The sequence below is a fragment of the Spermophilus citellus genome (assembly GCF_964194105.1).
Source record: "Spermophilus citellus genome assembly, chromosome: 17".
Classification (NCBI taxonomy): domain Eukaryota; kingdom Metazoa; phylum Chordata; class Mammalia; order Rodentia; family Sciuridae; genus Spermophilus; species Spermophilus citellus.
This window is the reverse complement of record NC_138199.1, coordinates 48,214,683-48,231,101: the sequence shown is the minus strand read 5'-3', so window position 1 is coordinate 48,231,101 and position 16,419 is coordinate 48,214,683. Positions and strand designations below refer to the sequence as shown.

Genomic DNA, 16,419 nt, shown 5'->3' with positions numbered 1-16,419 from the left:
CTTCCTTCTTTCAAGAATCACAGTTCTGTGCTGCCTTTTCTGTATTTTCTGAAAATAGTTTTTTTTTTTTTTTGTTTTGTTTTGTTTTTTTTATGGCTACTTGGCTTAGTTTGGGCTAGTTTGTTTTTCTGCATTAAAAAGTTGCAATGACTTTTTGTCCTCTTTCCCTTACTAGTTGTTCAGAATACAGCCAGCATGCTTCTCTTTTTTTCAGTGTTCATCCTCATGCTTCTCTTAAAGCTTACTTTATAATAGAGGAAAATGCTCGCATTTTATTTTAATGATATGAGATGAAGTTTTTTATATTCTTACCAATCTGGTCATTTTCTTTCAGACTTGTTCAGTTACATACATTGGTATTATAACTTCTTTAATTAGTCCTGACACTTAAGATGTTTTGAAATGAGCAATAGTCATATGACTAGACATAAATTAACAACAAATAGGTATCCAGGTGTCCTGTATCTGCTAGTTGAGGTGGGGAGAGGTTCCTTCAAGTTTCAAAATAAGCAGTGTGAGACTGTTCCTTGTGAGTAAAGATAACTTCTGTTTTTGATGGTAGTAACTTCTGTGGAAGAAAGTCTGTATGTTCTCTCAGGGGTGCTCTAAACTAGTTTTTAAATGTATCAAGCTCAATGAATATACAGTGATTATCACAATATATATTTTTAAAAACTATTTAATTTTTTTAGTTTTTTTTTTTTTAGGTGGACACAATATCTGTATTTTACATTTATGTGGTGCTGAGAATTGAACCCAGTGCCTCACGCATGCTAGACGAGCACACTACCACTTGAGCCACATCCCCAACCCCACAATATTTTTTTTAATATTTATTTTTTAGTTGTAGTTGGATAAATATTTTTAATTAATTAATTTATTTTTATGTGGTGCTGAGGATTGAACCCAGGGCCTCGCTCATGCTAGGTGAGCGTTCTACTGCTGAGCCAACCCTAGCCCTCACAATATTTTTTTAAAAAGTATTTTTGCTTAGATTTCAGCATGCGATGGGAGGAGTACCTGCCTGGGCAGAGACTAATAAGCGGAAAACATCTTCAGATGGTGAGTGTTGATAGCTTTGTTAGTAAATAAGTCTCTTTGCCTATTCTGTTATTATTTGAGCTTTCTTAGGTTCCTTAGAAACTAGTGTTTCAAGTAGAACTTTTTTGAAAAAAAATATTTGGTTTTGAAGTCTACCATTTCTCTGAGGGAAGCCTTTTTTAATAGTGGAAGATTTAATACAAGTTGAGCATCCCTGACTCGAATTTGAATTGCTTCAGAATCTGAAACTTTTTGAGTACCAACATGATGCCACAAGTGAAAAACTCCACACCATGAAATTTATTCATGAACAAAATTATTAAAAATATTATATAAAATTACCTTCAGGTTATGTGTATAAGGGGTATAAGAAGCATAAGTGAATTTCATGTTTAGACTTGGGTTCCATTCCCAAAATAGCTCATTATGCATATGCAAATATTCCAAAGTCTAATCCAAAACACTTCTGGTTCCAAGCACTTAAGATTAAAGGATATTCAAGATAGTATGTTCTGCACTGTAAGGAAAATAAAGGGTAGATGAATTTTGTTTCTTTCTCAATAGAGCTATGTTGCATTATGGCATAGGATTAAGGAAAAACAAGTAATATTCTTGTCTTTTATGAAGTACATGTCAGATTAAGCCCAGATGATTGATCATAAAAACCTGGTTTCCACTCTAGTTTTTAAAGTTGGCTCGTATCATTATTGTCTTCTGGTATTTAATGTCCTTTGAGTTTAGATATTATAAATACAGATGGCTTAGCCACAATTTGGTTTCTGTGTTTCAAGTTATAAATTTTAGTCTTGTAATTAACCTTTGAAATGCTTCAGGAAGTCTAGAATATATATCTTCCCACATAGTATAGGAGTGCCTTCCTTAGCGTCCTTGTTATCTAACAAGTGCTGTTTGATTGTCACCACCTCTACCCACTTCTTCCCACCCCCATCAGCCCTTGCAGTCTTTAAGTCAGGGAGTGAGTATTTTGTATAATTTTGTTGGAAAGTTCAGTCTGAGAGGAAAAATAACCTTGTTTCTAATCAGATGCTCTTAGAGGTTGAAGGAAATATTAGTGATATAGTTTGATTTCATCCACTTCAAGAATCTTTTCTATGATATTATCCTCTGCTTAAATATATGAAATAATGTTGTACTTGTTACTAGACTGTTTTTCTTTTGGAACTGTTTATTTATTTATTTATTTGTTTTGAGACTCATCTTCCAACAACTCTAGTCCTACCTTTTGAACATATATGGATTACATAAGCTCTCATAATTTTAATCTTATAAAGCTCTTTTATTTGAGAAATGTCTAAGTTATTTTTGTTTTGTTTTGTTTTTAACATGTTAAACATCCCTTGTTCCCTTAGCCATTTTTATGACATGCTTGTAGACTCTAGGTCAGTACTCTAGACCTATCCTCCTGTATGAAACGTGTTTTTATTATGCATTTTAGAATGTTGCATTTATAAATCACCAACCTTTTAGATCTGTGTAATTATAGATATAAGGATGTGCTACCTGTTGAAACAGTAAATCATTCAGCTCCCAGCAGTTTAATCAAATAAAAGGTTTTTCCTGTGTTTTGGTTGGTTTTTTTTTTTTTTTTTTTGCACATCAAATTGGGCTTGTGAGAAGGGACCCAAATTGAAGGGTCTGCTGTTTCTGGGTGGGTCTTCCTTTTGAAACTGTCCAAGGTGTTGACATAAGTTGACTCCCCAGAGGAGGTTTATTATTGGCTTTACCTGAAAGGTTTTATGATACTTTTGCCTACATTTTTTTTTTTTTTTCTGAAACTATATCATCAGGTTACATTAACTTTGAGGGATGCCAGGAAGTTTTGTTTGGCTTTGTGCACGGGAAAAAGTAAACAGAAAGTCAGTAGTTGCCAGTCTGTTACCATCTGGGATATTCTAGCCTAAACCCACCTTCATTTTTACAGATGAGAGAGCTTCAAAGAGATAAGTGACTTGCCCACAGCATACTTATTAGCAGAATGGTGACAAGAACCCAGCTTCACAATTCTCTCCAATGTATTTTTAAATGCAGAATTGAGTTTTTTAAAAGAGAAGTCCTCCCCTTCAAATAGAACAACAAAAGTAACATCACACAGCTCCAAAATTTGTTAGTACTAAGGATTGTTTTGTTATTATCATTGTTTTAATTTTAAACCCTTCCCCTTCCCTCCAGTTGACAGTTTGCATGTTTGTTAAATGTTTTCTGTATTTTCTTTTTTTTCCCCTATACTTTATAGTATGGATTTTTTTTTGATCCATTTTCCAGATCACTTATTCTCTCTTCAACTAATTTTGATACACTGTTAAAAACATCCGTTCAGGGTTAAATTTAAATAACTTCATGTTTTAATTCTAGAATTTCCATTAGGGTCTTTTTATAAAAATGTTCTAATTGTTTGGTTCAATTCTGAATATTGTTTTTCATTATTCTTATATACGTATAAGAATATGTCAATTCAGAATTCTTTGAGGTTTATGTCTGCCAACTTCATTGTCTAGACTACCTATGGGAATTGTCTGTTTTCCCTTTTCATTTGCAGTCAAGTTATCTTATTCATTTTTTTTTTTCTTTTTATTGTACTGGGGGTTGAACCTAGGGATATTTTACCACTCATCTACGTCCCCAGACCTTTTTATTTTTTGAGATAGGGTCTTGCTTAGTTGCTGGGAGTCTCTCCAAGTTAAGAGAGGTCTAGCTGTAACTTGCAATCCTCCTGCCTTAGCCTTTGGAATTGTTGGGATTATAAGCATGTGCCATCGTGCCCAAGCAAGTTATTTCATCAGTATTGGTTTGGTTACATTTCATTGAGTGCTGGACCTTATATATAAAAATTCATGTGGATTAATTAGGTCTAGGGTGATGGTTTCCATATTTGCTCCTGAGTAGGTAATTGGGCAGGCCACATGAGTAGTCCCAGAGCATATAGTTTCATTGAGGAATTACGAAGATATAAAGCTGGATTTCATTTCCTGGAAGATTTTCTTATTTTTCTTATTTCACTCCCAATTCCATGTGTATTCTTTTGGTGGCCCTAATTCAGATCTGCTTGAGAAACTAGAGGGCTTTCTAGTATTGTTAGCTTTTTTAGCTCCATAAGTGTTTAAAAAGTTTGCCCAGCTTCTTTCTGCTCCATACTAGAATCATCAGTAATATCTAGGGGAAAAACAGCCCTGTTAGCTCTTTGAAGTTCTGATAGCGAGTTTGTGACATTGATCTTTTAGTAAAATGAAATTTTTTCTAGTTCTTTTTCATGTGTGTCATTAGGCTAGGTCTGCTGTCAACCTTATTGGTAATTTTTGCTATAATTACGAGTTGCTCTTTTTAAATTAAATGCTGGCTTTGTTTAAACTTATTTCACTTCATCTTTAGTTAGTTTAGTTAGTTTAGTGTGTGTGTGTTAGTCTTTCATTCCAGTAAAGCTTTGATTTTAACTATATTGCATACTGTGTCATCTTTTCCCTTTTCTTTAAGATGTGTTTTGCTTTTGTCAATTGTGGCTTTAAAAAAGTGATCAAGATTGGGAGGCTGGAGAGAGTTGAAATTGGAAATATAGAAGTTTGGGGTAGGTGATGGACCATCTTGTTGATTCTCAAGATCAGCTTTGTGGGTTTGTTCAACTTAGATGAAAGTGAAGAGGATGAAGATGATCTGTTGCACAGGACTGGGAATTTCATATCCACATCAACTTCTCTTCCAAGAGGAATCTTGAAGGTGAGAGTCTATAAAGTTGGGACCTATCCAGTTATTTACCTCTGAAATTCAGTTTGCCTCCTAGTACAGATGTATGGGTTCCTATTATATGTGGGATTAAGTGTACTTACTGTCCTAAGAGATGCTAAATTATGTCTCAAGTAGTTCTAGGAATCCTATTTGACTTTTCCTTTTGTATTTTATTTCCATTGGCAGCAGCTTCCATACTGCTGTCATCTTTCACCTGACCTACTGCAGTGTCTTTGTAGTTGACTGATCTTGCCCCTTCCACTTGACTTCTTTTTAAACCATTCTTCATATAGTAGCCTGAGAGAGCTTTTAAAAATAAAATATCTGGTCATGTCACTTTTCATTGCTTTTGAAACCTTCTGAATTCCTATTGTAGCCTACGCTGCCCTTTGTGATCCCACTTCTGTTCACATCATCAGCTTCATCTTAGACCTCTTTTCCCTAATTCCCTACTTGTGCCATGCAGGCCTTTTCTGTTTCTTACACATGCTGAGGCAAGAAAAGCCTTTGAACGTTTGCTCTTGCTCTGTCTGTCTGTCCTTCAAGCACTGCTAGTGGCCTGCTCATTCTTAATTTTCTGCTCAAATGTAACCTCAGAAATGACTATCTAAAGTGGCCTATACTATTTATTTTTTAACTCATCACTGTATCTAGCTGGTTCTTTGTGGTAACCAAGAACCTACCCAGAACAGTGATTCAGTTAAATATGTGTCAAATTAATAGACCTTCTTATGACATAAATATTTCCCTATAATACAGCATGTGTATTTAGATGGGGCAAGGGAATTATCATGGTAAATTACTAGGAGACAGATTCTGCTGCTTCCCATCTTATGAGGTCAGTTCATTCAGCTCCTCATAGGATACATTCAACTCCATTGAAAATGTAGTTCATATAAAAATTTAATTCAGTATTCACAAACAAAACAAATATACACATGCTACTTGCTTTAGGTTTTTTTTTTGTTGTTGTTGTTTGTTTGTTTGGAGGTGGTGGGGGTGGGTACTAGAGATTGAACACAGGGATGCTCCACCACTGAACTATATCCCCAGCACTTCTTTATTTTCATTTTGAGAACACACGTGTTCTATTCCTGAGCTACATCTCCAACCATTTTTATTTTAATTTTTTATTTTGAGACAGGGTCTCACTAAGTTGCCCAGGCTGGCCTTCAATTGCAATGCACTCCTCCTCCCTGTACCTCTCAAGTTGCTGGGATTACAAGTGTGCACCACCATACCTGATTTGCATTGTTGTTTTGTTTTGTTTTGGTGGTAGTACTGGGGATTGAACCCAGGGCCATGTGTATTCGAGGAAGCACTCTACCAACTGAGGTATATCCCCAACCCAGCTTTGTTTTTAATTGAATTTTTGATGCAGGGGAAAAAAACCTGTAAAGCCAGAAGCAGTACCTGAAAATAGTCCCAGTGATTCATGAGATTACCATCACTTTAAACTAGCAACCAGGTACCCTGGGAGGAGAACATAAAGCAGTCTGTGCCAACCATAGAGCTGTGGGGACAATTGCATGGTGCCTCTTACACTTGTGCTATCGATACAGAGATACCAGAACAGTAGTTTTAAGTAAAATTTCTCCAGAAGTGAAAATCTCCTAACTTAAATGAATGTATCTTGAATGATAGTATGCTAATGCTTTAAAGTTTAAATCTAGACATTTGGTGATTTAATCTCTTAATTTGAAAGATGGTGAAGGTTGGATTCTTGTGAAGTGACTTGCTAGTTGGTGCCGGAGCTGTGATCTTTTGGTTACCATTCTAGTTGTTCTGATTTATAAACTATTTCTTTATGTTTTTCTTCATGCTCTAAATGATATTAACTGATTTGGACTGATAAAATTCCAGCTTTGTTTTTCTTTAGATAAAGAACTGCCAGCCTGCTAATGCTGAACGGCCTACCACTGCTCGGATCTCGTCAGTGCAGTTCCATCCTCACGCACAGGTTGTGATGGTCGCAGGGTTGGATAATGCCGTGTCTCTGTTTCAGGTATGCATTTTAGAATGGAGACTTGTCATGAAAAATGTTTACTACCAGCATACAGAGTCCGTAGAAATAGCCAAAATAAACATTTTGTGCTTCCTTCTAGGTTGATGGCAAAACAAATCCTAAAATCCAGAGCATTTATTTGGACAAGTTTCCAATCTTTAAGGCTTGTTTTAGTGCTAATGGAGAAGAAGTTTTAGCCACAAGTATTCACAGCAAGGTTCTTTATGTCTATGATATGATAGCTGGAAAGTTAATTCCTGTGCATCAAGTGAGAGGTAAGATTGTTGTTGAACACGCTGCCTTCCATTCATTCCCTGCCCAAGCTGAGTTGATTTAATGGTATTCACAACTACTTTTTCATTTTTTTTCTTTAGTATTGGGAAAATGTCATTGTGCTAATATGTTTGAATTAAACAAGTGAACTAACTTAGTTACTGAACACTTATGTAAAAATCTTAATTTGCAGATATACACCTTTCCCTAGACAAGAAAAGTAGTTGTAGATATGTGGTTGTAAAGTTAGCAATTGAGGTAGCAGAAAGAGCTTGAAACAGGGAGCAAGAAAACCTGGAATCCACTTCCTTGGACACATTGTTTTACTTCTCTGATAGGAAATTTGTATATCCTTTAATTCTGGTGCTTATTATAAATTTTGATTAGCAGAATAAAGCACTATTTTGGAGGTAGATCAGTCTTCAGAAGTAACTACATAAAAATAAACATCAGGTGAAGATTTATCTAACTTCTACCTTATCCATTCTTTTCCTGTATTCTCCTACCTGTATTGCCACAAAATATAGTGACACGTAATGATTCCTTTGGGAACCAAAACCATTATAATGAGGTTGGCTGGGTTAGCATAATAAATCTTGGGATATAGCATTGGCATAGGCCATAGCTCACTGGCAGTCTCCCTGTTAAAAAGCATGTGTAGCTGTAAAAGGACAAAAGTAGCTTTCTTTAAGTGTTTTCCTATTAGTGGCTGAAAATGAATTACAGCCAACTTCAGAAACATTTATGATGTTTATTTTCATTGTTGCCACTCTCTCCTATTTTCTCACACCTTTAATGATCCTGTAGGTTCCGTTTACCTAACTGTGCTTTAAGCCAAAGTCAGTGAGCATGTGAATCACCTGGCAGTCCTGTTAAGTTGCAGCTGTGATTCTGTAGGTCTGAGGTGTGTCTGATTCTTCATTTCCAGTAGCTCTTAGGCGCTGCTGGTTCATGGACTGTACGTGGAAAAAATTTAAACCCACTCCTCATATTGAAATAGAAAATAATGTGCAGTAGTTATTAGTTTTACATATTACTTCACTAATCAAAGGAATGGATTTTGGACCATCCTTGTCTTGCATCCTCTAGCAGAGTACATTGAGGTTTAGCTAAGTTTTGGTTAGTGACCTTACTCTGGATCTGGTGGATATCTGAAGTGTATGAAGTCTGTAGCTGCTTTTTGGACTTGGCATTCATCTTTTCTTCCTGATATTTTTCCTTTTTCTCTACCTTCAGTAAACATAGCTTGGTAATAATGATAGTAATGATAAATATATTTCTCTTTGTGGTGGTATATTATTGAGCACTATTCTCAGCCTTTCATCATTATAAAATCATGCTTTTTTTTTTTTTTTTTTTTTGGTGGTGCCATGTCAAACCCACAGCCTCATGCATGCTAGGCAAGCGCTCTACCACTGCTCTAAATCACTAGCTGTATAAAACTGTGAGCTCAAGAAATTAGACATTTATTGGGAAATTGCCAACTAATTAGGATATGAAAGCCTTCTTATATGTATGCAAACTCCTGGTTGTCATAAATAGTAGTTTGAAAAATGAAGAACATAGGATTGATGCAAATGGTTCATTCCATTAACCTTGTCAGGGTTCATGACCTGTGGCTAGAAATGGCCTGTAGTAAACTTAACCAGCATTTTCCTGTAGGGGTACAGTGCTTCACTACATTTTTCTAAATCCTTTTTCTCAATTCAATATTTTAATGTAGCAACTTAAATTAAATTTTCTTTGACTGGGCAGTTGTTCCTGTTGTGCAAAGTCTAATATATACAAATGAGTATATAGAGAAAAGCCTCTTCTACTTCTTCTCCCTTGGTATACCTTCCATTTCTTGGAGATAATTGGTTGTATTCTTTTTTTTTTTTTAATATTTTTTTACTTGTCAATGGGCCTTTATTTTATTTATTGATACGTGGTGCTGAGAATCGAATCCAGTGCCTCACACATGCCAGGCAGGCACTCGGCCACTGAGCCCCAGCCCCAGCCCTGGTTGTATTTATTCTTTTTTTTTTTTTAATACCTTTATTTATTTTTATGTGTTGCTGAGGATTCAACCCAAGGCCTCGCACATGCTACACATGCTAGGGGAGTGAGTACTCTACCCATGAGCCACAGTGTATTTTTTTCATTAGGCAGCTTTTTAGTGAGTAACTTGACTCTAAGCATTCTGATATAGTTACTGAATGTTTCAGGCATGGAAAAAGGGACATGTCCCTTTGTAAATGAATAAACTGACTCTGGATTATATACTTATCTCCTGTGACTTGGTTATATGAATCCCCATCTTGAGAAACTAACCAGTTCTTGAATACACTGACACATTGATTTTTTTTTTTTTTTTTGGACCCACAAAGTTAATGATTATACTCCTGTTCATCATAGAATGCTTAGTAGGTGGCGAGAAAATAGTTAATAGATGTTTTTTGTCTGCCTCTGATGGCAGTGTATTCCCTTCTGGTGTTGAACTTTGAGACAAAATAGGATTTTATCTGTTTAGTTAATTAAAGATATCGCTACTTTCATTTGGAAAGTTAGTCGATAGGTTTATTGTTGGAGAGCTGAATTTCTGGCCTGCAATTAAAATATTGAATGCTAAACAAGACAAAAAAGAAGTTTGCCAAGTACTTCGTAGTGTTCGTAGTGACCTTATTTATTGGGTCCTTATTGGTGATCCATGAGGTTAGATTTATTTAGAATCTAAGCCTGGGGTTCACTTAATTTGCAAAACTTAGACATTTTAAAAGGAAAGAATTTGTCAGTAGGATATATCTTTATTGAAAATCATATAAAAATCTCATTAAATCAATTTATCTTCCTTTTTTAGGTTTGAAAGAAAAAAGAGTGAGGAGATTTGAAGTCTCCCCAGATGGCTCCTTCTTGCTCATAAATGGTGTTGCTGGATATTCTCATTTGCTATCAATGAAGGTGAACCATTGTTGTTGCTTGTTTCTTGGATTAGACATTAGTGTAAGAACAGTCTTGAACCTTAACTCAGTGTGTTCTTAAATCTGCATCTGAAGTAGAACAACTTTGGGAGAAATTGTAGGCAGTTTGGGGAAACTGTAGGATAGGAAAAACAAGTAGGATCTAGAAAATAACAGACTAGATTGCTTTTGTTCTATACAGTATGGTCCTTCCACATACCTTGTAACAGTTGATAATCAGTATTTATTTTTTTAGACCAAAGAACTAATTGGTAGCATGAAGATTAATGGAGGGGTTTCAGCATCCACGTTCTCTTCAGATAGTAAGAAAATATATACCTCTTCTGGTAAGTTATATTGACGATACAAGAGAAGCTTTGGATGTGTTTATGTTTCAAATTATCCCCCAAAATGTTCCTTTTCAGTTTTCTTGTTTTAGTAAGAAAATCATGTTTAGTTTTGGAAATTAATTTTTGTTGGCATTTGCCTTTTCTCTAACCTAGTCATAGTGAGGGATTAGCCATTTAGTATGCAGGGCTAATCTATTTACTTCTGCTTAATCTACACCCTTATTCCAGCCTGGAAAATTTTGTCAAAGAAATAGTAAAACAGTAAAATTCACTGATTTCTCATTGTGACAAAAAGAATACCTATAGTAGGGCAAACTTTGAAACAGTACCTTCAGAAAAGGGAGGGATGAAGAGAGAGAGAGGAGAACCATCTTTGATGTGGTTGTAGGGGTCATTATAGAAATGTACAGCGACAGAGAAGAGGGTGGTCACCAATATCAAGAGCTATGGGAAAGAGAAATAAAGAATAAGGACTAATTTTGGCCATTAGATGGCCATTTCTATCATGAAAATATTTGTGGTCTCTTATATTTAATATTCTTTTTATCTTGCCTGCATAATTATAATTTCTTTAAATTATTTATGCTTGTTACTCATGTGTATCATTCCTATCATTTAAGTGGTAGCATAATTAAGTTATAAATTCTTTGTGATCTGGGTCACTTCATTCTTAATTTTTTTCCTCCATCAAAAAAATTTGGTATCTGTATCACCTAGCCTTATGTATTAGGTACTCTAATGTCTGTTGATTAATGTTTTTTCCCCCCTTCATGTTTTTGTTCCAGTAATTTATCTAAGTAGAATACATAAACTTTTTCTGAAAGCTTAGTTGAAACATAGAATTCGTGATCATCCACTTTAAACCAAAAGATAACCTGTTTAAATGAATAATGTTTTTTCTATGTATGTGAATGTATAAGAAATATTTTTAGTCTGGGTTTCTAGTGGCAGGAGGAGAGGTCATCATGGGTTTTTATTTGTAGTTCTTACCCTATTAAAGAGAGCCTAAGAGTGGTCAGTTCAGTTGCCTTTCAATTTTACTTAAAATTAATCAAACCCTTCTTTGGCTCTTTCATTCAGAGGATGGAGAAGTTTATGTTTGGGATGTGAACTCTAGGAAATGCCTTAACAGATTTGTTGATGAAGGCAGTTTACGTGGATTAAGCATCGCTACATCGAGGAATGGACAATATGTGGCTTGTGGGTGAGTAAAGAGTTTTGTGAAACCTGAATCACATTGTGCTAATGAGAAACTGCTTAGGGATTGAATATACTCAGTGGGGAATTAGGAGTTCTGTGTACATCTACTCACTAGTAGGAAATAAGTCATCTCAGGTCAGACTTTTGCTTTGCATTATCTTCATGTGGGTTTTTTTTTTTTTTAGTGTGGATAGACACAATACCTTTATTTGATTTATTTTATTTTTATGTGATACTGAGGATCGAATCTAGTGCCTCACATGTACTAGACAGGCACTGTACCACTGATCCATAACTTCAGTCCTTTCATGCAGTTTTAATACTTATAATGAAGACTAGTGTTTAAAACTAATATAAACAGTTTATCAGCTTGTTAGCAAAGAAAGTGCTACATTGCCTTAAATTATTGTATAGTTTTCTATATTTGAAATGCCCATTTGATCACATCACATTTTTCTAATATTATTGCCATTGGTGAGGTAGAAATAGTCAACTTTGGATTTTAGTGTTAAAGATTTAGCATATTTTCCTTTAGTATAAACCAAAAACATGTTATTTGAAAATTTCATTTGTTAGTATTATAGAAACTTAAAAAATATTACTTAAACACATATCATTGTGTCATTACTAGAAAAAAATGGTTATTACCTGGGTTATTATCTTTTGATGGCTTAATTCTCCTACTTGATTCTAAAGGTTCAGGATGGAAGAGGAAGACATTGGATACTTACCAGTGGTTCTAAACTAACTTACCAAACTACTAATTGACGTCTATGGTTCTGTAATTTTGAGAAGCAGTATTTTTTAAAAAAATCTTTCTTAGATTGAACACAATTGAGCCATCAAGAGGTTTTAGTTAAATCCTGCCTATGTTGGGAAGTCAAGTGGGTCTGAATGTGCAAAAACAGCATACTCTCTATGTTCACTTCACTCCTTAAAATTGAGGAAACTGCTTATATATTATCCCTGCCACCATTTGAAAACTGGTAAGCTACCTTGAGGCCTGGGAGGACATGCAAGTAGAACAAGGCTGTGGAACTTGGAGACCAGGCCAGCATCCTGTGGATGTGCGTAGGTGGTAGGATAGTGATGGTTACTTGGCGTTGAGGTACTCTGGTTGGGTTCTCTTCTTTCCTTTGTTACTCTTAGTCATCCTATGCCAAACCTGTAGCAGGATAAATCTCAACTCTAGACAAATATTTGCCAAAGTAGTGTGCACCATGGCACCAATTCATGATTAGCAGATCTGGGAATAAAGTTTTAAAATGAAGACTAGTGTTTAAAACTAATATAAATAATTTTAAGCAGAACTCCTTTTGCCTCTATGTGGGGCAAGGATAATTGCACAAAAATGACCTCCTTTTAGGGCTGGGGTTATAGCTCAGTGGTAGAGCGCTTGCCTCACATGTGTGAGGCCCTTTGATCCTCCGCACCACATAAAAATAAGTAAATAAAAATAAAGATATTGTGTCCATCTACAACTAAAAAAAGAAAAAGAAAAAGAAATGACTTCCTTTTAAATTTGTGAAGTCAGTATAGTTAACCTTTTTCTGGTTCTTGCCCTTTCCTTTATGTGTCACTTTTTATTAATTTCCCATTGAAAGGTCTGAACAGGAAAGAATCTAATACTAGTAGTTTAAACAAATTTAATTTTAATTGCCTTTTAGCATAATTGGATTCTGATAGGCTTAGCCAAAGACCATTATCAGATACTTATTATGGAACATATAAAGAAGGTCTTTAACCCTTGTTAGAGAAGTTGTTGATGACATCAGGAAGGTAGGGAGAGTTGCTGTTGCAGGAGGAGCCAGGCAGAGGCAGAAGAAGTTGGATCATGTGACTGCCTGCCTTTCTTCCTCTGTTTCCTAGTGCTGGGGTGGAAACCTTCCACTCTGGCCTCTACTGGGACATTTTACTTCTTTGATCTTATAGCCCATCTGTTACTGTCACCTCTTCTTACTCCATGTCCTGACTTCATTGATGCTTTCTTTTTTTTTAAAATTTATTTTTATTTTTTTTATTGGTTGTTCACAACATTACAAAGCTCTTGACATATCATATTTCATACATTAGATTGAAGTGGGTTATGAACTCCCAATTTTACCCCAAATGCAGATTTCATGGATGCTTTCTATTTACGGTTTTGCTCTGGTAAGGAAACTAAGAATATAGTGAATAGGAAACTCTTTAGTTCATGTTGTCATTTTTTAAGTGGCTTTGGTTAATTAAAGATTGCTATATGTTTTTATTCATTAAACAGTGGTGTTGGTATATACTTGGGAAATCATTCTTGTATAGTTCAAGATATAGAACCTTGGGGTAGTAGAGAAACAGGTGACTATGAAAGAGACTGAAGAGGAGAGAAGAATTGATAGGGTTCACTTAAGAATTTGAATGTTTTCAGCTTGTTTGGTTGATATTCTATAGGACAACAGTGGCTGGGGTAGCTCTGGTTGTGGCTTAAACTCTTTTTTTTTTACAAGTGCTGGAAATAGAACCCAGGGCCTTGTATATGCTATGCAGTGCTTTGCCACTGAATTGCATCTCTAACCTGTGTCTTTTTAAAAAATTTTTTTAAAATTTAAAAAATTATTCTTTTTAGTTATATGACAGTAGAATGTATTTTGACATATCATATATATATTTATGGTAAATAATTTCCCAATTTTGTGGTTGTACATGGTTGTGTGCTCGTATATGAACATAGGAAAGTTATGTCTGGTTCATTCTACTGCCTTTCTCATTCCCATTCCTGCTCCCTTCTCCACTCTCCGCCCTATTCAACCTGGTGAACCCCCTATGAGTCAGCATTCACAGATGAGAGAGAACATTTAGCCTTTGGTTTTTTGGGGTTTGAAGTCAAGTAGAGTTCAGGTGTCTCGAGGGATTGAACTATTTCTCAGTCTGTTGTACATTCTGCTGGTATGGTACTACAGTATTCTCCTTCCCTACTTTTTCATTTCACTTAGCATGATATTCTCTAACTCCATCAATTTACCTGTAAAAGCCATAATTTTATTCTTCTTTAAGGCCGAGTAATATTCCATTGTGTGTGTATGCCACATTTTCTTTATCTATCTGTTGAAGGGCATCTAGGTTGGTTCCATAGTTTAGCTATTGTGAATTGAGCTTCTATAAACACTGAAGCGGCCACATCTCTGTAGTATGCTGATTTTAAGTCCTTTGGGTATACACTGAGGAGTGGGATAACTAGGTCAAATGGTGGTTCCATTCCAAGTTTTCTGAGGTATTTTCATACTGCTTTCCATAGTGGTTGCACCAATTTGCAGTCCCACCAGCAATGTGAGTATAACTTGTACCAACATTTATTGTTACTTGTATTCTTTTTTTTTTTTTTTAAGAGAGAGTGAGAGAGGAGAGAGAGTGAGAGTGAGAGAGAATTTTTTAATATTTATTTTTTAGTTCTCGGCGGACACAACATCTTTGTTGGTATGTGGTGCTGAGGATCGAACCCGGGCCGCACGCTTGCGAGGCGAGCGCGCCACCGCTTGAGCCACATCCCCAGCCCTGTTACTTGTATTCTTGATAATTGCCATTCTGACTGGAGTGAGATGAAATCTCAGTTTAATTTGTATTTCTCTAATTGCTAGTGATGTAAACATTTTTTCATATATTTTTCATATATTTCTTCTGTGAAGTATGCAGCCCTGTGTTCTAAAGTCTGCATTTGAGGAGTGACCTTCTTTGGGCCACCTTCACATGTCTACAAAGGAGAAACACACAGCTATGGACAGGGCTGTGCAAAGTATTCAGGTGTCTCGAGGGATTGAACTGTTTCTCAGTTTGTTGTACATTCTGCTGGTATGGTACTACAGTATTCTCCTTCCCTACTTTTACATACTATTTTCTTTACCAGCATGCTTCATTGATAATTTGGGCTGGATACTTTGTTGTTGGGCCTGTCCTGTGCACTGTAGGATGTTTTGCAGCATCCTTAGTCTTTCCCAACGAGGTGTCAGTTCTGTACATTCACCCCCCCCCCCAGTTGTGACAATGACATTGAAGTTCCCCAAGAGAGCAAAATTGCCCAATTGATTACCACTGTTGTGTTGTAGTTTTTTTTTAATAATTTTATCTGTGGCTTCCATGTGCCCTTTCTATGTCCTTTTAGCTTTGACTCCCACCACCATCAGCATGTGGTGGGTCCTAGTCCCACTAGTCCCACTGATACTGGTGTTGATCAGGATCTGTGGTTGTTGTGTCAGGGTGGGGTTCTCCCCCTCAAGGTTTAACATCCAAGAAACACCTGCGCAAGAGCAGAAAGTTTTATTTATAGGATAGCACGGAGAGACAGAGAGTCCTCTGCAGATCAGAGGAGGGGGTCCAAGTTGCAAGTGGAAATTGGTGCCTGAGAAAGTAGGGGTGTCCTTCCTTTTGTAGATTTTAGATTTCCTTTGTTCTTATGCTCTGTCCTCTTACTTGCCTACAGTGACCCAAAGGTGGCCCGAAAGCTTCAGGATTCAGTCAGGTAGGGAGTGGCCCAGGGGGCATTCATTAACTACTCTTTGTAGGGAGGAACAGTTCCCTGGAGGCAGGTAACCTTGGAAATAGGATGGAGGAGGGAGAAGGACTTTGGAGATATTAGCATTTTATTTCCTTTTCTTTTGAACCAGCCTCCATATTTCTGAGCTGACTGATCATTCATTATCTCAATTGACTGTCCTTTTGTTGCTCAGTCCCCCTTACCACCGTAAGAGATGTTGATCTGGCTAATGGTCTTCTTTCCTGTTTGGGAAAAACTTTGTGTACCAGGACACTTGCTGTTGTAATCTGCTAATGGATTGACTGCCTTTGGTTTGGGAGCCCATTTCTAGTGGAGGAAGCTATGGTTTGGGTGGGAGAGTATCAGTCA

General features: G+C 36.2%; 1 protein-coding gene across 2 annotated transcripts in view; it reads left to right on the top strand.

The window, feature by feature from the left end:
• UTP18 (UTP18 small subunit processome component) overlaps positions 1 to 16,419 on the top strand; it is a 36,793-nt gene that overhangs the window by 10,772 nt on the left and 9,602 nt on the right. For both annotated transcript variants that reach the window (XR_014019273.1, XM_081270628.1), the window contains exons 4-10: positions 995 to 1,062; positions 4,682 to 4,770; positions 6,659 to 6,784; positions 6,885 to 7,059; positions 9,897 to 9,997; positions 10,253 to 10,343; positions 11,427 to 11,550. Coding sequence is in view for 1 of the 2 variants with exons in the window: in XM_081270628.1 (XP_081126754.1) it covers positions 995 to 1,062; positions 4,682 to 4,770; positions 6,659 to 6,784; positions 6,885 to 7,059; positions 9,897 to 9,997; positions 10,253 to 10,343; positions 11,427 to 11,550 (774 nt within the window). In the remaining variant the exon portion in view is untranslated. The remainder of the gene's footprint in view (positions 1 to 994; positions 1,063 to 4,681; positions 4,771 to 6,658; positions 6,785 to 6,884; positions 7,060 to 9,896; positions 9,998 to 10,252; positions 10,344 to 11,426; positions 11,551 to 16,419) is intronic.